The 15,937-nt window shown below is 42.7% G+C and overlaps 4 protein-coding genes across 5 annotated transcripts; 1 reads left to right on the plus strand and 3 right to left on the minus strand.

Moving 5' to 3' along the window:
• Window positions 1–348: 348 nt before the first annotated feature.
• tmem120b (transmembrane protein 120B) lies at window positions 349–5,504 on the minus strand. Its single transcript, XM_077623397.1, has 12 exons — window positions 5,273–5,504; window positions 4,222–4,340; window positions 4,035–4,151; window positions 3,886–3,945; window positions 3,692–3,787; window positions 3,225–3,314; window positions 3,097–3,162; window positions 2,384–2,445; window positions 2,222–2,314; window positions 2,089–2,153; window positions 1,942–2,010; window positions 349–1,140 (listed from the first exon to the last, which is right to left on the minus strand). Exons 1-12 carry the CDS (start codon window positions 5,486–5,488, stop codon window positions 1,024–1,026), a joined length of 1,170 nt encoding a protein of 389 aa, XP_077479523.1. The 5' UTR covers window positions 5,489–5,504; the 3' UTR covers window positions 349–1,023.
• On the plus strand, window positions 5,495–7,571 carry morn3 (MORN repeat containing 3). Its single transcript, XM_077623400.1, has 6 exons — window positions 5,495–5,730; window positions 5,931–6,076; window positions 6,153–6,310; window positions 6,439–6,598; window positions 6,677–6,846; window positions 7,001–7,571. The coding sequence occupies exons 2-6, from the start codon at window positions 5,932–5,934 to the stop codon at window positions 7,058–7,060; spliced, it is 693 nt and encodes a 230-aa protein (XP_077479526.1). The 5' UTR covers window positions 5,495–5,730; window position 5,931; the 3' UTR covers window positions 7,061–7,571.
• On the minus strand, window positions 6,960–8,817 carry orai1b (ORAI calcium release-activated calcium modulator 1b). Its single transcript, XM_077623398.1, has 3 exons — window positions 8,472–8,817; window positions 7,833–8,355; window positions 6,960–7,756 (listed from the first exon to the last, which is right to left on the minus strand). Exons 1-3 carry the CDS (start codon window positions 8,592–8,594, stop codon window positions 7,668–7,670), a joined length of 735 nt encoding a protein of 244 aa, XP_077479524.1. The 5' UTR covers window positions 8,595–8,817; the 3' UTR covers window positions 6,960–7,667.
• A 508-nt stretch (window positions 8,818–9,325) lies between these two features.
• Window positions 9,326–15,597, minus strand: wdr41 (WD repeat domain 41). 2 transcript variants are annotated; one of them, XM_077622715.1, is made up of 14 exons: window positions 15,337–15,597; window positions 14,513–14,603; window positions 13,810–13,925; window positions 13,369–13,417; window positions 12,540–12,653; window positions 12,407–12,469; window positions 11,486–11,597; window positions 11,346–11,408; window positions 10,992–11,084; window positions 10,745–10,929; window positions 10,491–10,612; window positions 10,334–10,419; window positions 9,806–9,939; window positions 9,326–9,725 (listed from the first exon to the last, which is right to left on the minus strand). In XM_077622715.1, the coding sequence occupies exons 2-14, from the start codon at window positions 14,558–14,560 to the stop codon at window positions 9,585–9,587; spliced, it is 1,326 nt and encodes a 441-aa protein (XP_077478841.1). In that variant the 5' UTR covers window positions 14,561–14,603; window positions 15,337–15,597; the 3' UTR covers window positions 9,326–9,584. The 2 variants fall into 2 exon arrangements, with proteins under 2 accessions (XP_077478841.1, XP_077478840.1); XM_077622714.1 differs by lacking the exon at window positions 15,337–15,597 and adding an exon at window positions 14,718–14,887.
• Window positions 15,598–15,937: the final 340 nt, after the last annotated feature.

The following is a 15,937-nucleotide window of genomic DNA, read 5'->3' on the forward strand; positions in this document are numbered from 1 at the left end:
AAGGCCTATTTTTACATTTTTGTGGATGATTTAATTTAATGGGAGTTTGTCTTTGTTTACTAGCAACAATAGGTAATAACAAATAAAGAAAATCATTTGTTTTTTTGCCCATGTTGACACGAACAAAAAAAAACTTTCTGGGAAAAGGCTGTCAATTAAATCATACATATGATCTGTTTTTTGACGGGAATTTAGTACATTATCTCTAGAAATAAAGTCATTATAGTAAACATGGCAGGATACTTTCCTTTGACAACAGCGCCCTCTACTGTCGGCAAATGTCTGCAAGTGCACATATGAAGCCACACATCAACTACAAGCTCATCTAAAAGACAAGAAAAAGACAAGTCAGGACTAGAAATGTTCATTTTTCTTTGTTTTTGCTCTTCATTAAGATTTCCCATCCCTTCCTTGTTCCCGTTTACACTACTGACGCCATCTTGTGATTCCAAAACAAATGGTGCAACATTGTCAAAACTAAAAAACAAAACACACGAAACGTGATTCGACGCGTGCCCACGACGTGAAAGAGGGTGGAGTCCAAGAACCCTTACACTGGCGACGTCTCTGGCCGTCAAAGGCAGCCAATAAGTTAAAAAAAATAACAACAACAACTAAACCCTCCTACCGACTTGTTTGAGATACGAACCGTCATCCTACCCATTTTTTTTCCCTTCAAAACCGGACGGAAGCGTGAATTACAGTGGTTTGGTCCGCCAAATAGCGGCAGAGAAATTCAACACGACAAAATTCCGGCAGTCCAAAGGCTAAAGTGGATCCTTTTCGCGCGTAGTTGCATAAGTTTGGATTAGTGCACAACAAATAGTCTATCGTTTTTTTTTTTTTTTTTTTTGTATGTACAGGATGGAGCAGCAAAGCGGACGTCGGCCGGGACTTGAACCGTCGCGGGAACGGTTCGAAAACCTGAGAGAAAGGGGGAGGGGCTTTATCTCCACGAAACGTCCGCGCCGTAAATCCATGGGGCGACTTCCCGAAAAGTATCCGACAAATGGGAGCGTGGTCTCAGTTGCTTTTTTTCACACTGTCCTGCTTGTTGTGCACCTTCTGGTGGACCACTTTTAACGTGGTCAGGAAGTTACCCAGAAACAGGACCAGGAATGTAAGAGCCAGCATAAACACCTGAAAGACAAAAAAAAAAAATAACATAAAAAAAACAGGAAGATTCTCATGCGATGACTTGAGAATTGGAGAAATTTTTTAAAAAACTGATCACTTTTAGCTGTTTTACAAAAAATTGGGCAAAAAAGCAGGAAAAATGTCTCAAGGACCTAAACTAAGCAGGAAGTCAGCCATTTTGGGTTATATTTCTAAAACCGGAGCACCCCAATAAGTTGAGTTCTGATGTCCGAAATGAAACTGGGAATCAGCCATTTTGTTTATTAGTAGTCGACGATGACGTTTTGGTCTGCTACCAGTGACCGAGATGATCCGGATTAGAGCCCAAATGGGTAAAACAAGATCGCTTTTACAAAAAAACTTGCTTAAAAAAATCCCGTACAAAAGTTGTTAATCGGCGTACACAATTTGAAATGATCAAAAACGTATAAAATACAGGATAAACTAAAAAGGTTGCCAGGTATGTATTTATTACTATTTAAATCAATTTTTTTCTTCCAAATCGGATCCTTAACGTAATTTATTAATTTTACTTCAAATACTAATGTATACATCTTTTATTGCCTTTTGTGAGTCTTTTTTAAGGTAAAATAGCCTCCAGGATTAATTTGGCCCCCCCCAAAAATTGTTGAATATTATTAACGCCAAAAGGATTTGCAAAGTGAGTGTGTCGCCAGATTTGCCAACAGCAAGTCGGCCATTTTGGGCTGAAGACACATATTTACTCCCCATATTTCATTTTTTTTTGTATGAAGCATTTTCCACATAGTGCTATTGGGAAATAACCATTTGGAAAGAACTCACTTGCCACTCCTTGCAGTCTTGGCGCCCCGCCAAGCGGAACAGGGTCACCGAATTATAAAGTTGCCAAAACTGGAAGGGAATAAAAATTAAAAGAAAACAACGGTCGGGGAGACCTTTGGACGCCACGACGGACGCTGCGTGACTCACGTGGCCAAAAAAGAGGAAGGGCAAAAGGAAGGTGAGGCCTCGCCACATCCACGACTGGAATCCCTCTGCGGAGAGGAACGGCCGCTTTGCAAAACGCCGGACGCTTCGGCTCGCCGCCATTGTCAGCACTCACCCACTGTGAGGTCCAGCTGGTTCCTCTCCCCCAAAGCGCGCAGCCGGTATAAGCAGCCGCTCTGATAGTAGTACTGGAGGAACTGCACGAAACCTGTCGGGTGACGGCGTCGAAGTTAGCCGTTAGCGTGAAACAAAGCGCCGCGTCGGCCGACCGGCTTACTTTGATAGATGGAGAAGGCCAGGAACTGACTTCGGAACCGCTGATAAATGGGCCCCTCTGGCCTGAAAGCAAACAAGATCATCGCAAGATCAGGCGGACGTTTGGTTTCAAGCACCCCTGCGAACCAAACGCATTCCAGCTCCCGGTCCATAAGGATTGGACGCCGCCTGAAGCGGTAACCATAAATAGCCGCTCTTTGCTAACATTATTTGTCCATTTTTTGCTAATAAAAGGAAAATAAAAATGCAAATATCCGTATAATAAGAAAATGTTGAATAAATATGTTGAAATAACAAAATAAGAATGCACAAAATATTTTAAATAAATTGAAATGAGGAAAAAATATTTTCAATTTCGAAATGCTTTACCATAGGGAAAATGTCTCTCTTTGCTAACATTATTTGTCCATCTTTTGCTAATAAAAAAGGGGGAAAAATGCAAATATCCAAATAAGAAAAATATGTTGGGGAAAAAAGGGAATTTACAACATTTTAAATAAAAACAAACGAGGAAAAAATATTTTCAATTTCAAAATGGTTTCCAGTGGGAAAAAAATGCTATAAAGATTTTAAGATGCAAGCTAAAAAGTCAGGGTCAAGCGGATTGGCTCTTTTTAGGGTATAATTATGCCGACGCTGTAGTTCTTAATGTATCCATTTTAAGTGACGTGAATGTTTTCGACTGGCTGTGAACAATCGTAACGGCGTACTCACCAAGTTAGCATGACGCCGGACAGAAAGGTGGACACGTAATGGTGAGACACCCACCACCCTTTAATCCTGAAACACAGTCAAAAAGCGGACGTCGCCACCAGGAAGCAGCGCCAAGGCTCAGCACTCACCTGGATCCGTTGGTCATGAGGATGCTTTCCCGTATCGTCAACGTGCAATAGTACCACACCAGCAAAAAGTTGAAAATTTCATCTGTCACGCTGTCGTTCAAAGAGGAACAAAATGAAAATGTATTGGTATGTCATGGAACCATTTTGAAACAGGAAGAATGGCAGCCAATGATCGAGTTTCAACAGTATTCAGGAGGGCTGGCAGCGCATGAAGCAATTGTCATTTTTAACGCCCTTTTAACTTTTGGGCTTATATACGAATTTTTTTTTTCTCATTTCCACGACACTTGTGAGGATAAGTGGCTGGGAACGTGAATTGGCATCTTGATTCTACGTTGCCAAGCACTTATCTGGCAACCCGAAATGGAAGGGAATATTGAGCTCTTTAGTTGCAGTACCGCTTTTGGCCACCAATCTGAAAGACGGCGCCTTAAAAATGAAAATAAATAAATAAATAAAAGACTCACCGATAGTTGAGGAAAAATAGGCACGTGATGGCCCCGAACATGAGAATGATGGTCATGTAAAGCTTGAACTTTTCATACTCGTCCTTGTAAGCGAACCTGTGTCAAATGAGGAAAATATCTGGTCAATCTTTTATATATATATATATATATATATATATTTTTTTTAAATCCAGCGACCCAGAGTCAGCTCGTACTTGGCCTGGTTGCTGAGGAGCGTCACGTTCACGTTGCCCAGGACTAAGTTCAAGTATAACCTAAGCAAAACACACACAAAAGATGAATGATGACGTTTGAATACCCGATGGAGGTCCAACTCCATTTTGTCCTTGGCAGAGGCACTGACCCGTTTTTCTTTGGTAAATAAGCCTCCATATCAAAGAAAACGTCCTCTTTCTCCTTGATTTGATTTTGGATGTCGGCCACCGCCGGTATCTGATTTCCGTCGCATTCCCGCGCGCACCTGCCGCAAAAAAACGGGTTAAAACTTTGACAGACTTTCAACGGACCGAATGGTCCGGCGCTTTTCTTACTGGCTCAATCCGGACTGAAGATCCTTCAGGCATTTTCTTTGCTTGACGATGGCTCCGCTGCAGGTGGTCTGAAGGTTGGTCAGCTCCTCCAATTTCTGCCGATAACGCTTGTGGAGTTCCTGGAATTGTACACAAAACACAATTTAGACGTCTGGATTTGTCGGTGCCGTTGACAGTGGTTTGCGTCCAATTCCTTTGGAGTGAAGCTAAGATGACGCTTTCCATATTAGTTATAGACCCTCAAAAAGATACTTTTAAACCCTCTTTTATGACACTCATAGGTGACCTATTCATGTGAGGTCATTCAGAGGTCACATCCTGTTCAGTAACCCAAAATGAACTGTAAATGCCAGAACATCAACAGGAAGTGACCCAGAAACCCCCCCAAATCAACAAGTGACTGAAAATCAACAGAAAATGACCCAAAATACCAAAAAATGAACTACAACGAAGTCATTCAATGAACAAATATTATTAGACTGCCGGTAGAGATAATTGGTGCTTTTCTATATCATGTGAAAATCGTTATCGTGAGCCTTTTACCACAAATATTGTTAGCTAACCTGTATCAATATACTAAAATAGCGCCAATTTGCCTAGTGCATTGTTTTAACTAACAAGCTAACACTCCGCAATGTTTTGTTTGTTAGCATCATTTCCAGCGAGGCTACTTGACGCAACGCGTTGAATAAAACAGAATTTCTACCCGCAAAATGTAACAATAACACGCAAGTAAGACGAACCGTGGACTTATATTAGCCTAAGGCTCGCTTAAGCACAGAAAACAGCGCACCGGCGTTTCGCTGTTGCTAATGACGTCCGTGAAGCAAACAACTCCCAAAATGGTGTTTTAAGCCAGTTTCTCCATTAGAATTCGTTTCAAAGTTGTTTTCAACGAAAAGGAATACTGAACACCGGCTCAATATCCGGCTCTGGTCCGGTCCGGTCCAGTTGGAGCTGTCAGTGTCAAGCACCACGCTACGTCCCGACTTCATGAACCCCCCCGCCGGGCCGAATTAGCACGCTCTCTTCGGCTCGAAGAAAAAGTCACCTGTAATTGTTGAAATTCTTCATCAATTTCCTGCCACTCCGCCTGGAACTTGGCTATGGACATGGCTCCCGTGGTCCGCTCCGTAAAGAGAATGAGCAGCAAAGCGAAGGAGATAAAACAAAAAAAGGAATAAATAAAAACGCCACATCGAATGACTGTCCACTCAGGCGCGAATTCATTGGGCCGCTCTGCGCGTGCGCACACTACCAGCCGCATGGCGCATGCGCATTTTGACCATCAACGCAAATGTCGCAGTCATTAAAAAAAAACAACAACAATTGGAAATAAAATTTCCCTCTAAATAGACAAATCATTTTTTAAATTGAAAAATAAGAACAGTACTCAACTTAAACAGGCGCTTTAGGAAATAATCTGTTGCTATGAGACAAGGAATGTGTGGGCGGACCCAAACAAGTTTGCAGAGATTTTGCAAACGGAGAAAGATCAGCAGAATTGAGGTATATTTTTGAACTATTATTGAATTAATTGACTTCCATTGACTGCGATAGACATCCCATTATTGGGAAATCAACTCACGCAAAAGTAAGAAGTTTCTGCCAAAAAAGCAGTCCTAATACATATATTTCTTGATGACTGCCAAAACAATGTACTGTCCTAGCATATCTATTTTTGGATGACTTTTTCCATTTTTGGCCAGAATGCCATTCCTTAAAGCAACTTTTGGAAATCCGTCACGTTCGTCCCAGCTGGAAGGTCAGTCAAAGAAATGCGGAGCACGAGCAACAGTTTTCTCCATCAATGGAGACCAATACACCGGCGAGTGGCTCGACAACAAAAAGCATGGTGAGTGTGACATATGACTAAAAAACAACTTATATACATGTAGAACACGACAAAACTAGTCGATCTCATATTTAAGGAAGGGGGACTCAGGTGTGGAAGAAGTCCGGGCATATCTACAACGGCGAGTGGAAGTTTGGAAATCGTGACGGATACGGCGCCTTTAGTGTTCTTCAATGGAGCACGATGACATATGCAAAGAAGTATTGTGGCGAATGGAAAAATGGGATGAAACATGTATGTGATGCATTTGTTCTTCTATTAAAACTAAAAATAACATGAAAAGAAAATATTTTCAAACCCTGCAGTCATCTTGTGAATTCATATGGTTAAAAGATGTCTAAAATGTGGCCTTATTTCTTTAGGGCCACGGGATATACTTTTATAAAAGCAGTTCGGTGTACGAGGGTCAATGGAGCGAGAACCAGCGAAGCGGTTGGGGAAGAATGCTTTTTCACGGCGGGGACGTCTACGAGGGAGAGTGGGCCGAGGATAAAGAGCACGGTTTTGGTGTCAGGCATTACGGTAATGCAACTTTTACAGAATTATGTCTGCGAGATTAAAAAAAAAGTTCAAATTTAAACTTTTGGAATATGTCTCAAGTAAACGGGAATCGGTACGAAGGGTCCTGGAGGGACGGCGCCAAAGACGGAAACGGGAAATTGTACTACGCCGACAAAGCGCAACGGTACGAAGGCCTCTGGGTGCGAGGGGAACCCAAATGCGGGATCCTGGAAGACTTGGGAGAACCTGCCAAGCATCCAATTCCACAGGTATTGTCAATTTAAAACAATGCTAATGCTAACAAACAATGCTCAGTCCTGTACTTGCCCTTTAAAAGGGTGGTATGTGTCATAAAAAAATGGAAAAAGTCAGAGGACCAATATTTTGGGATGACTCACTGATATTTTTTTTCTTTGTTTTTAGAACAAGCTGACGGATATGCAAAAAGTTCTCCAGGAAGCCGAGTTGGCTCATCTCTATTAGCGTAGCTTTGGGTACTTTTAGCTCATCCACAAATAAAAGACATGGAATGAGTACCTCATTCCAGTAAGACTGACTGACTGAATTAATACTGACACAACTGTTTAAATAAAATGAGGAATTACCATTAATAATCATTGATGAACAGCAGGAAAGAGACAAATAGGGAGAAAAAAAGTAAATCCTTCACAGTTAAGACTTGTTTTCAAGTTTCATGTTTTGAACAAAGATTTTGAAATGGTCATAGATGTCACTTTTGGGTGAGTCCTCAATTATTTTAGGTCACGTGCTGTTTTTTGGGGGCAACTTCAGGGAATGTTCCGATGATTTGGGGGGAAATTCCAGGTCACTTCTTGGTTTGAGGTCACTTTGTGCTTATTTTGAGACACTATGCTGATTTTAGGTCTCATCCAGATGGGTTTAGGTGACTTTCGATTGGTTTTTGGGAGACCCCAGGTCAGTTTTTGAGGATTTGGTTCCACCAGCCCTTGATTTTGAGACATTTCCAGGTCACTACTTGATGCTTTTGGTTAACCACCCTTTGGTTTTGAGACAAATCCAGGTGACTTTTCAATTTTTGATTATTTTGAGAGAGTCTCCTGATCTTAGGTCAAATCCGACTGATTTGGGGTGACTTTCTGTTGGTTTTTGGGCAATTCCAGGTCACTTTTGGATGATTTTGAGACAATTCCGGGTCACCTGGCACATGGACGACAACACGTCAGCGCGAAGTGACGCACCGATCAGGGGAAAGGCTCGCCGGGCGAATGCAAACCGGCTTCTCCTCGATTGTCGAGCTGGTTCTGCAGCCTGGTGAGGTTGGAGAGCTCCTCCAGCTCCTGGAACTGCCTGTCCGTCTTGTGGCTGACCAGCGAGCGGTAGAAATGCACGGCAAAGAGGGTGAAAACCAGGGCGAAAGGGACCATGATGGACGTGGAGGTGATGGCGGCGGCCACCCCCGCCGACACCGTGCCGTTGCTGGACTTGCTGGGCTTGATGGGCAGGAACTTGACCCAGCAGAGGAGGACCACCTCGGCCAGGAAGAGGAGCGTGCCGATGACGGTGGAGAACGCCCAGGCCAGCTCGATGTGCCGGTGCATGCGCTCGTGCGGCGACTCGCTCACCGAGTTGATGTTGTGCACGTTGCTGACCGCCTCGATGTTGGGCAGGATGCACGTGCTGACCATCAAGGCGAAAAGGTGCACGGCCACCAGGATCGTGGTGCACGCGCTGAAGGCGATCAGCAGGGCGGGCGGGTACGGGTAGCTGTTATCCAGCTGGACCTCCACCATGGCCACCTGAAACGGGAGATGGAGACCGACTGAGTCCGCCAAGCGACGGTACGTTCCACGACGGAGATGCTACACCCGTCCAGAAAGCTATTGACTGACTGAACGCGACGATATTTAGTTACCATGGCGAATCCGGAGAGCAGAGCCGAAGTCCGGCTGGAGGCTTTGAGTTTGGCCCGGCTCAGATAGAGCTTCCTCCAGGATAGAGCTTGCAGGGAATGCTCGTTGATGCTCATGTTGCGCATCGAGTCCACTCGGCGCTCGCGTCGTTACGCTTTCGGACGTCAAAAAACGACAACCATACTTCTTTACAGCGTCTGCATTATCAACAAAAAACGACAAGCATGCTTCTTTACAGCGTCTTCATTACAGGATTCGGCGTGAATATAAACTATCCCGACGAAAGACCGTCTTCCGTCTTGTTACGTGCCGCGTTGCGCTCGATGAACACTACCCCGGAAGTCTTTGCCAACGCCGATGTTACAATATACCTGTCATAACTTGCTGTTTATTTTTACAACTATTTTATGACTGAAAAATAAACGACAACTTCCTTTTGTAAATTTATTATATTTAGTTTTAATTTTATTTTTCGCTAGCGTTTATACATGGGTTGGCTGTGTCACGTGACTCCCTGTGCAACCAATGGAGAGCGTTTGGCGACTAACCCGGAAATGTCTCGCGTCCGTTTTGCACGTTCAATTGTATTTTTAATTTAAAATTGTTTCTATAAAACTGTTGCTTTAAATTATCACAAATGTACGCCATAATTGCCTCCACACAGCAATTTGAAATTGAGCACAGTTAAGTACCCTGTGGTGGTTGCATCGAACGTCAACGCCGCCATATTGAATGTGGCAAAATGAACAGACACTGCACTACTTACTTCCTGCCTTATCTCCTAATTACGCTATTTTACTTTTACTTGATACATTTTGCACTTTCCGGTTAATAAAGTACAGCTATTAAAGGGTGATTATCCTGTTTATGAACTTTATTAGAGGCACATGCTTGCAAATAATTAAAAGACAATTTGAAAGTATTTTTGATGCCTGTTCATTCACCATCAGTAAAATGACGCACAATCAACTTTGGCAAAGAGAACACGGTTGCTGTTGGCCGCACACTATACAATTACACCACTCCAAAAACATCTCTGACGTACGTTTAAAAGGCATCTTTTTGTTCACCTCGACGCGCATCAGGGAAAACCAAGTGGAGTCCTCGCTCGCCTATCACAGTCCTCCGTTCTCCTCCAATTTCCGAAAGAGCGCCAAGCTCCGGAGACGTGATTGCTTCTCGCCGTTCTTCCACAAAATGAGTTGGTGGTCCGCAGAACACGTGAGCAAGCCCTTCTCTGGGAAGGCCAGAAACATCTAGGTCGCAATACCGAGTGAGTGGGTTAGTGACGGGAACCCTTGCTTTCGACGCCACGACGGGAGTTCGGTCGACAAACCTGGACCGCGCCCGAGTGTCCAATCAGGTCGCCCGTCAGCTCCAGGGACCTAACGGGTGGCGCGTCCACCGTCTTCTTGGACGGGGCGCACGTCTGCTTGCCGGAGCGTCCCAAGGTCCACATCCCCAAGAACCCTGGACCAATAGATGCAATTAGTAATTCACTGACGAACTGCTGGGCCTGCGTGGGTTTTCTCCGGGAACTTTGGTTTCCTCCCACATTCCAAAGAGATCCAAGGCAGGCTGATTGGACACTCTAAATTGCCCCTCTACATTTGAATATTGTACATTTTCTATTTTAAAAATGCCTAATTTGTAATATTGCAAAAAATACAGTAAACTTTCCTATGTTTTCATAATGTAAACAATAATTTGATAAGCTAAAGAGGCAAGAGTAAATATTCTCCTTAATCATTTTTTAATGAAAACCATTTCTTGAGCTGATCAATCGCTTCAATAAAAAAAGCCCATCAGTTATCACCCTGCAAAATGGAAATATTTTGAAACATTTTTTGAGGAGACAGCCAACCTGGCGAGGCGGGTTCTCCGGCCAATGGCAGCTCTTGAATCTCCCACATCCTGACGCTGCCGTCCTCCGAGCACGACACGAGCTCGCTGCGACAAAAAAAACGCCACAAAACGTCAGCGGGTTGGAGACCGAACAAGGGTCCCGCGTTCTTTCCGACCTGTCCGACAGCAGCGCCGTGTGCAGGACATCCGATTCGTGGGCGTGCTTCCTGTACGCCACCGCCGCTCTGGTGGCCACGCTGAACACGTAAACGCCGCTGCCCACCGCCACGGCCACAAGCTGAAGACAAAATATTGAAAAGAGAACTCCAAATTTAGCCAGTTCTTCTTTTAGACTCTTTACCAAATAAAAATGCTATCTTTTTTGTCCTCATCATTATTTTAGAGAAGGCGGAACGTGTTGAGGACCGACATTTCCGTTAGAGGAGAGGTGCTGAACGGACATCTCGCTAGGTCTGGACACGCCCACTTGGATGCGGGAGTTCGTGCCGCTCTCTGGCTCCTCCCACAGAATGTGCTGATAGGCCAGCACCCCCCAGTCCAGCGCGTCCCAGAGGATCAGCTCGCCGGCGTGGGAGCCGCTGGCGAAAACGGCGTCTGCCGAAGACGTACATTTTAGGTCCGGGCGCGGTCGGCGAGCGTGACGTTTGGGCGCGGACCGTTGACGTTGATCAGGGCGCGAACGTGGTCTTGGTGGTCCGCAAGGCTGCGAATTTCCATCGCGGAGAGAGCGGATGTCAGTTTGTAGATAACTGAAAAGGTTAAAAAAAACGTCATATCTTAGCTTTTTTTTTTTTTTTAAGTCTAAAATGACAAGCTTTTCCAAATAACTTTCATTATATACAAACATTTTTGTTGAAACACTAGTAAAATATGCATACTAAAATGCAGATATAAAAAAACTAAATGAATGGAAGATGAATAAAACAAATATACTTTAGTTATGGCCTCTGATAATGCTTTAAAATCGATTTTTGGGGGGCCATAAAAAGAATAATAAATAAGTGCCTTACCAATCTTTTTATCCACCGCGGCGGCCACGCAGTTGTTCGGCAGCTCGATCAAGGAGCTGATCCCTGGCCAACGAAAAAAAAGAGAGCAAAACATAGAATGCAGACTTCAAAAGGCCACGGGGCGACGTGGAGATGCTCGCCCGTGTCGCCGCTCTGCTCTTTGAGGCACTCCAGGCGGAAGTCTTTGCTCCACACGCCCAGTTCTTGGCCGCCGGAAATCCAGGCGTTCAAATGTTCCAGCACCAGAAGACACTAAAACCAGAAAGCGTAACAGCGTTGAGTTTGATTTATTTGATAAAGGACAGCAGATATTAACAAACATATTTATATATGCAAATATGTAAGGTTGTAGCCGTGGGCTAATTTCCATCTTTTGTCCTTTGTGTAGGTACAAGATAAACAATGACACACACACATAGCATAGTTTTAGACAGCGTTGTGGTCGCATTTTTTTTGTGTCTAAGAGCCAAGCTTTAAGATGATTGGCCAAGAGGTTCAGAGACGGGAGTTTGTGTTTGTTAAGTAGTATACATAAAACAGGGGTGTCAGACTCGGGTTGGTTCGCGGGCCACTTCAACGTCAATTTGATTTCACGTGGGCCGGACCATTTTAGATATAATATTTAGATTTTTTAAATAAATGGATTAAAAGAACTGGATTAAAACCCCTGAATATTCAGTTTTTTATAGATCTAAAACAATGTTTATGTTAGCTTTTTTATATATTTTTAGATTTTACAAAATTATTTTTGAACTAAAAACTGAAAAAATGGATTAGAAAATGACAATGATTGATTTAAAAAGGGGGAAAATCAGGAAATTTAATATACATCTATACTCTTCATTTTAATTTGATCCTAAAACAGAAAGTCAGCACTCATGATTTACTTTCCCGGCCCACACAAAATGATGCGGCGGGCCAGATTTGGCCCCCAGGCCGGGACTTTGACACATGTGACGTAGAACATAGTAGACAGTGTGGACCTCCTACAACTCAAAGGATTGAATGACATTTTTCTAGGATAAACATTTCCCGATATTCCGCGGCCGCCTTGCATTCACCTTGACGGACGAGCGAAGGTCCAGAACGGTCTGCACTCGGTCGCCGCTGTCGGGATCCCACAGCTGGCGAGGTTAAAAAGGTCAAGGATAGGGGAGAGAACCCAGAAGATAAGCGTCGGTCTGGCCAGGATACGCTGACGCTGCGATCCGACGAGGCGGTGACCAGGCGGAGGTCGCGGCGGCGGAAGACGGCCACGGCCGTGATTTGCCGGGCGTGACCGCGGAGCTCCCTCTCCCGCTCGCCCGTCTGAAAACATTTGGAAGTCGGTCACCATCGCAAGTCCCTCCTCTTTTTAAATGGAGCAGAGCATTTTCCAAAGCATTATGAAATTTGGGCTCCAAAAATGGAAAGAAACGTTTGGATTAGTTTGAATGTGTAATAATAATACTAATACTAATACTACTAATACTACTACTGATAATACCAATACTAATAATACCAATACTAATAATACCAATACCAATAATACCAATACCAATAATACCAATACCAATAATACCAATACCAATAATACCAATACCAATAATACCAATACCAATAATACCAATACCAATAATACCAATACCAATAATACTAATAATACCAATAATACCAATACCAATAATACCAATACTACTAATAATAATACTACTAATAAAAATAATACTACTACTAATAATAATAATACTACTAACACTAATACTACTACTACTACTACTACTAATAATAATACTAATATTACAATAGCTTCAGAACTAAATCTCCCATGATGCTCAAGGACAAAATAGAAATGATTTGAGGCCGCCACTGACGCGTTTTCCTACTTTTAAAACAAAAGCGTACGTACGTGGTATAAGGGGAAACATTTTAGATTAAGCGGGAAGCTGTAATTTGACCAGTTTTTTCTTCTTCTATTAAACGAGGCAGATTTACGGTCATATTGAGTTGGAGACTGTCTTTCCCATTGGCTGCTGGCTCTTACCTCCACATTCCAGATGAGCACCAGGCCGTCATCTCCGGCTGACGCACACCTGGAAAAGTTCAAAAAGAGATAAAAAATCTCCATTAACTCTTTCCAAGAAATTTATATCTGACAAAGACTGAATTTTACTGACAAGGATAATTTTAGGAGGAAAAATTCAGAGTTCATGTCATTATCCCTCTAAGAGGAAAAAGCCATTTTCTCCAAAAATGCTAACATCTAATGAATCCACTGCCAGCCCTCCCAGTCAAATGAATTGGACGTGCAAGTTAAGAAGCTATATATATTGATACACTATGTCACACCGGCGTATGACAATGACAAGAGGGATAATGCTGCTGCTGATGGTGTTCTTGTCATGCTCTGCTACTTCTCTGCAGGCTGAGTTTCTCCTGTCATTCAACACAGTGTATGAGGGGGGATTCTGGGGGGCTCTTTTACCTGTAGTCATCAATCTGCACCAGAAATCGAACAATGTCAAAATGTCCTTTCAGCACCTGCAGCTCAGTGAAGCAGTTTTTGGGCTGTTCCTCACCGATGCGCAACACCCCGCTTTTCTGCAGATGTAGGAGAGAGGAGGGGTAAAAAATAAATAAAAAATAAAAAAGTGCCACTGAGCTTCATCATTCAAATGCTTTTTTTCTCTTTTTTGAAGGATTAGATGAGTTATAACCTTCCTTCCCTAAAAATATTAGCATTCTAACCAACCTGTCATCATTTGTAAGTGACTAAATTTGGTATTTAAAAACAATAAAACAGAAAAAAACTTAACCAAGACCTGTAAATATCACATTTTGGGTCATGTAAGACAATATTCACATTTAGATTGGACAGCAGGTCTCAGTTATAATTGTATATACATGTACATACATCTTGTATGCACTTTTTATTATAATTATTGTTCAAGAATAAGTTTGGCCTCGAAAAATGAGAGGCACAATTGTATTTTTTTTTAAATATTTTTTTCACTTTGTTTATTCTTTGTACGTTGATTCATTTATTTGAGTTGTACTTGTACTAATATTGTACAGAATAACAAAGGAGCTGCTAACATGAAAAGAAAACCTATCAATGTGGTAATGGACCGACTATTATTTTATTATATTATTTTTTATTGAAATTAAGAATCGTGTGTGATGCTCACCTCCACGGAGCTTTGTGCATCACGACCACCAAAAATCCACCGAAGCATGACACCCGTGTTTTAGCGAAGGTCATTTGCTAGAAGGACATCACTGCAGAGACAACAAAAAAACAATAATGAATACAATAACAAAAAAAGAATGGGACTTATTATTAGCCAGGGAGGTGTGCTAACAGGATGCTAGCTTTCGGGGTCTTTATCTTACCTGCCCGTGTACGTTGTGATTACTATAACTTGCTTTTTTAAATATTGGGTTTATCACATGAGAAGTTATCTTAGGAAAGGAGAAGTGCGCTCGACCGACGAAGACCGACAATAAACAATACCAGTGACTGACTACGGAACCCTGCGATGGACAAAGTTGCACACGTACGAAGGGATAGGATTCACGTTCCAATTTGACTGAATGACCCGGTGCTGTAGTTCCCCTCGTGAGCAGTAGATGGCAGTGCGTTCCAATCATATATACACAGTTAAAGGGCTAGCCTAGCAGTACATTTAATCTCCACTTGTACGTTTATTTGTTACTTTTACGAAAATTAAAAACATACTGTATTTTTTCACCAAAACATATGAAATAGACTCTTGCGTCCACTTTTTGATGAGTTGAATTTTGAACAAAGACCTGTGGCGTACATATAACTCGGTTCGGTGGATGTTGTCACCCGATTTTACTAGCATTTGACTTGGACATGACAACTAGATAACTTACATGTAGGCTTCCTCTTCGCTTCGCCTATCAACTTAGCTCGCTGCCATTTGACATGACTATTCGCCTTCTGTTTCACTCAACTATTTTGCGATAGTATGTGCTGACAACTCACCTGTCTTTTCCCTTGTCGACACCCATTTGAAGTGGCCGCCATTTTAGCTAGCTTCTCGCCTGACTTATCTGTCAACAGCCTTCAGAAAAGTTGCTATTTTAGCGAGCTTCTCATCCGACGACAACCCGTCAAACGCTTCCCAGAGCTTCTGTGTCTTTGAAAAAGTCTTCCTGTGAAAAACAGCTGTCCGATAAATGTACATTTATTTGTATGACTATCCTTCTTGAGTGCCGTTATGTGAATGAGTTCGATGTAGTTTAAAGTGGGCATTGTATGTGAGTTTTGCTGCTCACTGATTGGCCCAAATCAAAGGAGCCAATCAGATAGAAGTCACTAGGTCAATTAAATAAAGGACCATAACATATTTAAAGCCAGATGTCTGGTGCTCAGTGGGAGCTAACGGATTTGGGCGTTTTTGTCGGCCATTTTGCGTCAGCAACATTCGCTTAAGTATAACACTATGGTGAATTTTTAAATAGTTATAGGCTGTTCTAGACTATGTTGTACGGGTTTGGTCCGTCACAAATTTCAGAAATAATCATTCTATTGCGTCCTTAAGAATGTTCTTAACATTTTCTCAAACCACTCAGTCATACCCATG

This window comes from Stigmatopora argus, chromosome 16 (assembly GCF_051989625.1).
Source record: "Stigmatopora argus isolate UIUO_Sarg chromosome 16, RoL_Sarg_1.0, whole genome shotgun sequence".
Taxonomy (NCBI): domain Eukaryota; kingdom Metazoa; phylum Chordata; class Actinopteri; order Syngnathiformes; family Syngnathidae; genus Stigmatopora; species Stigmatopora argus.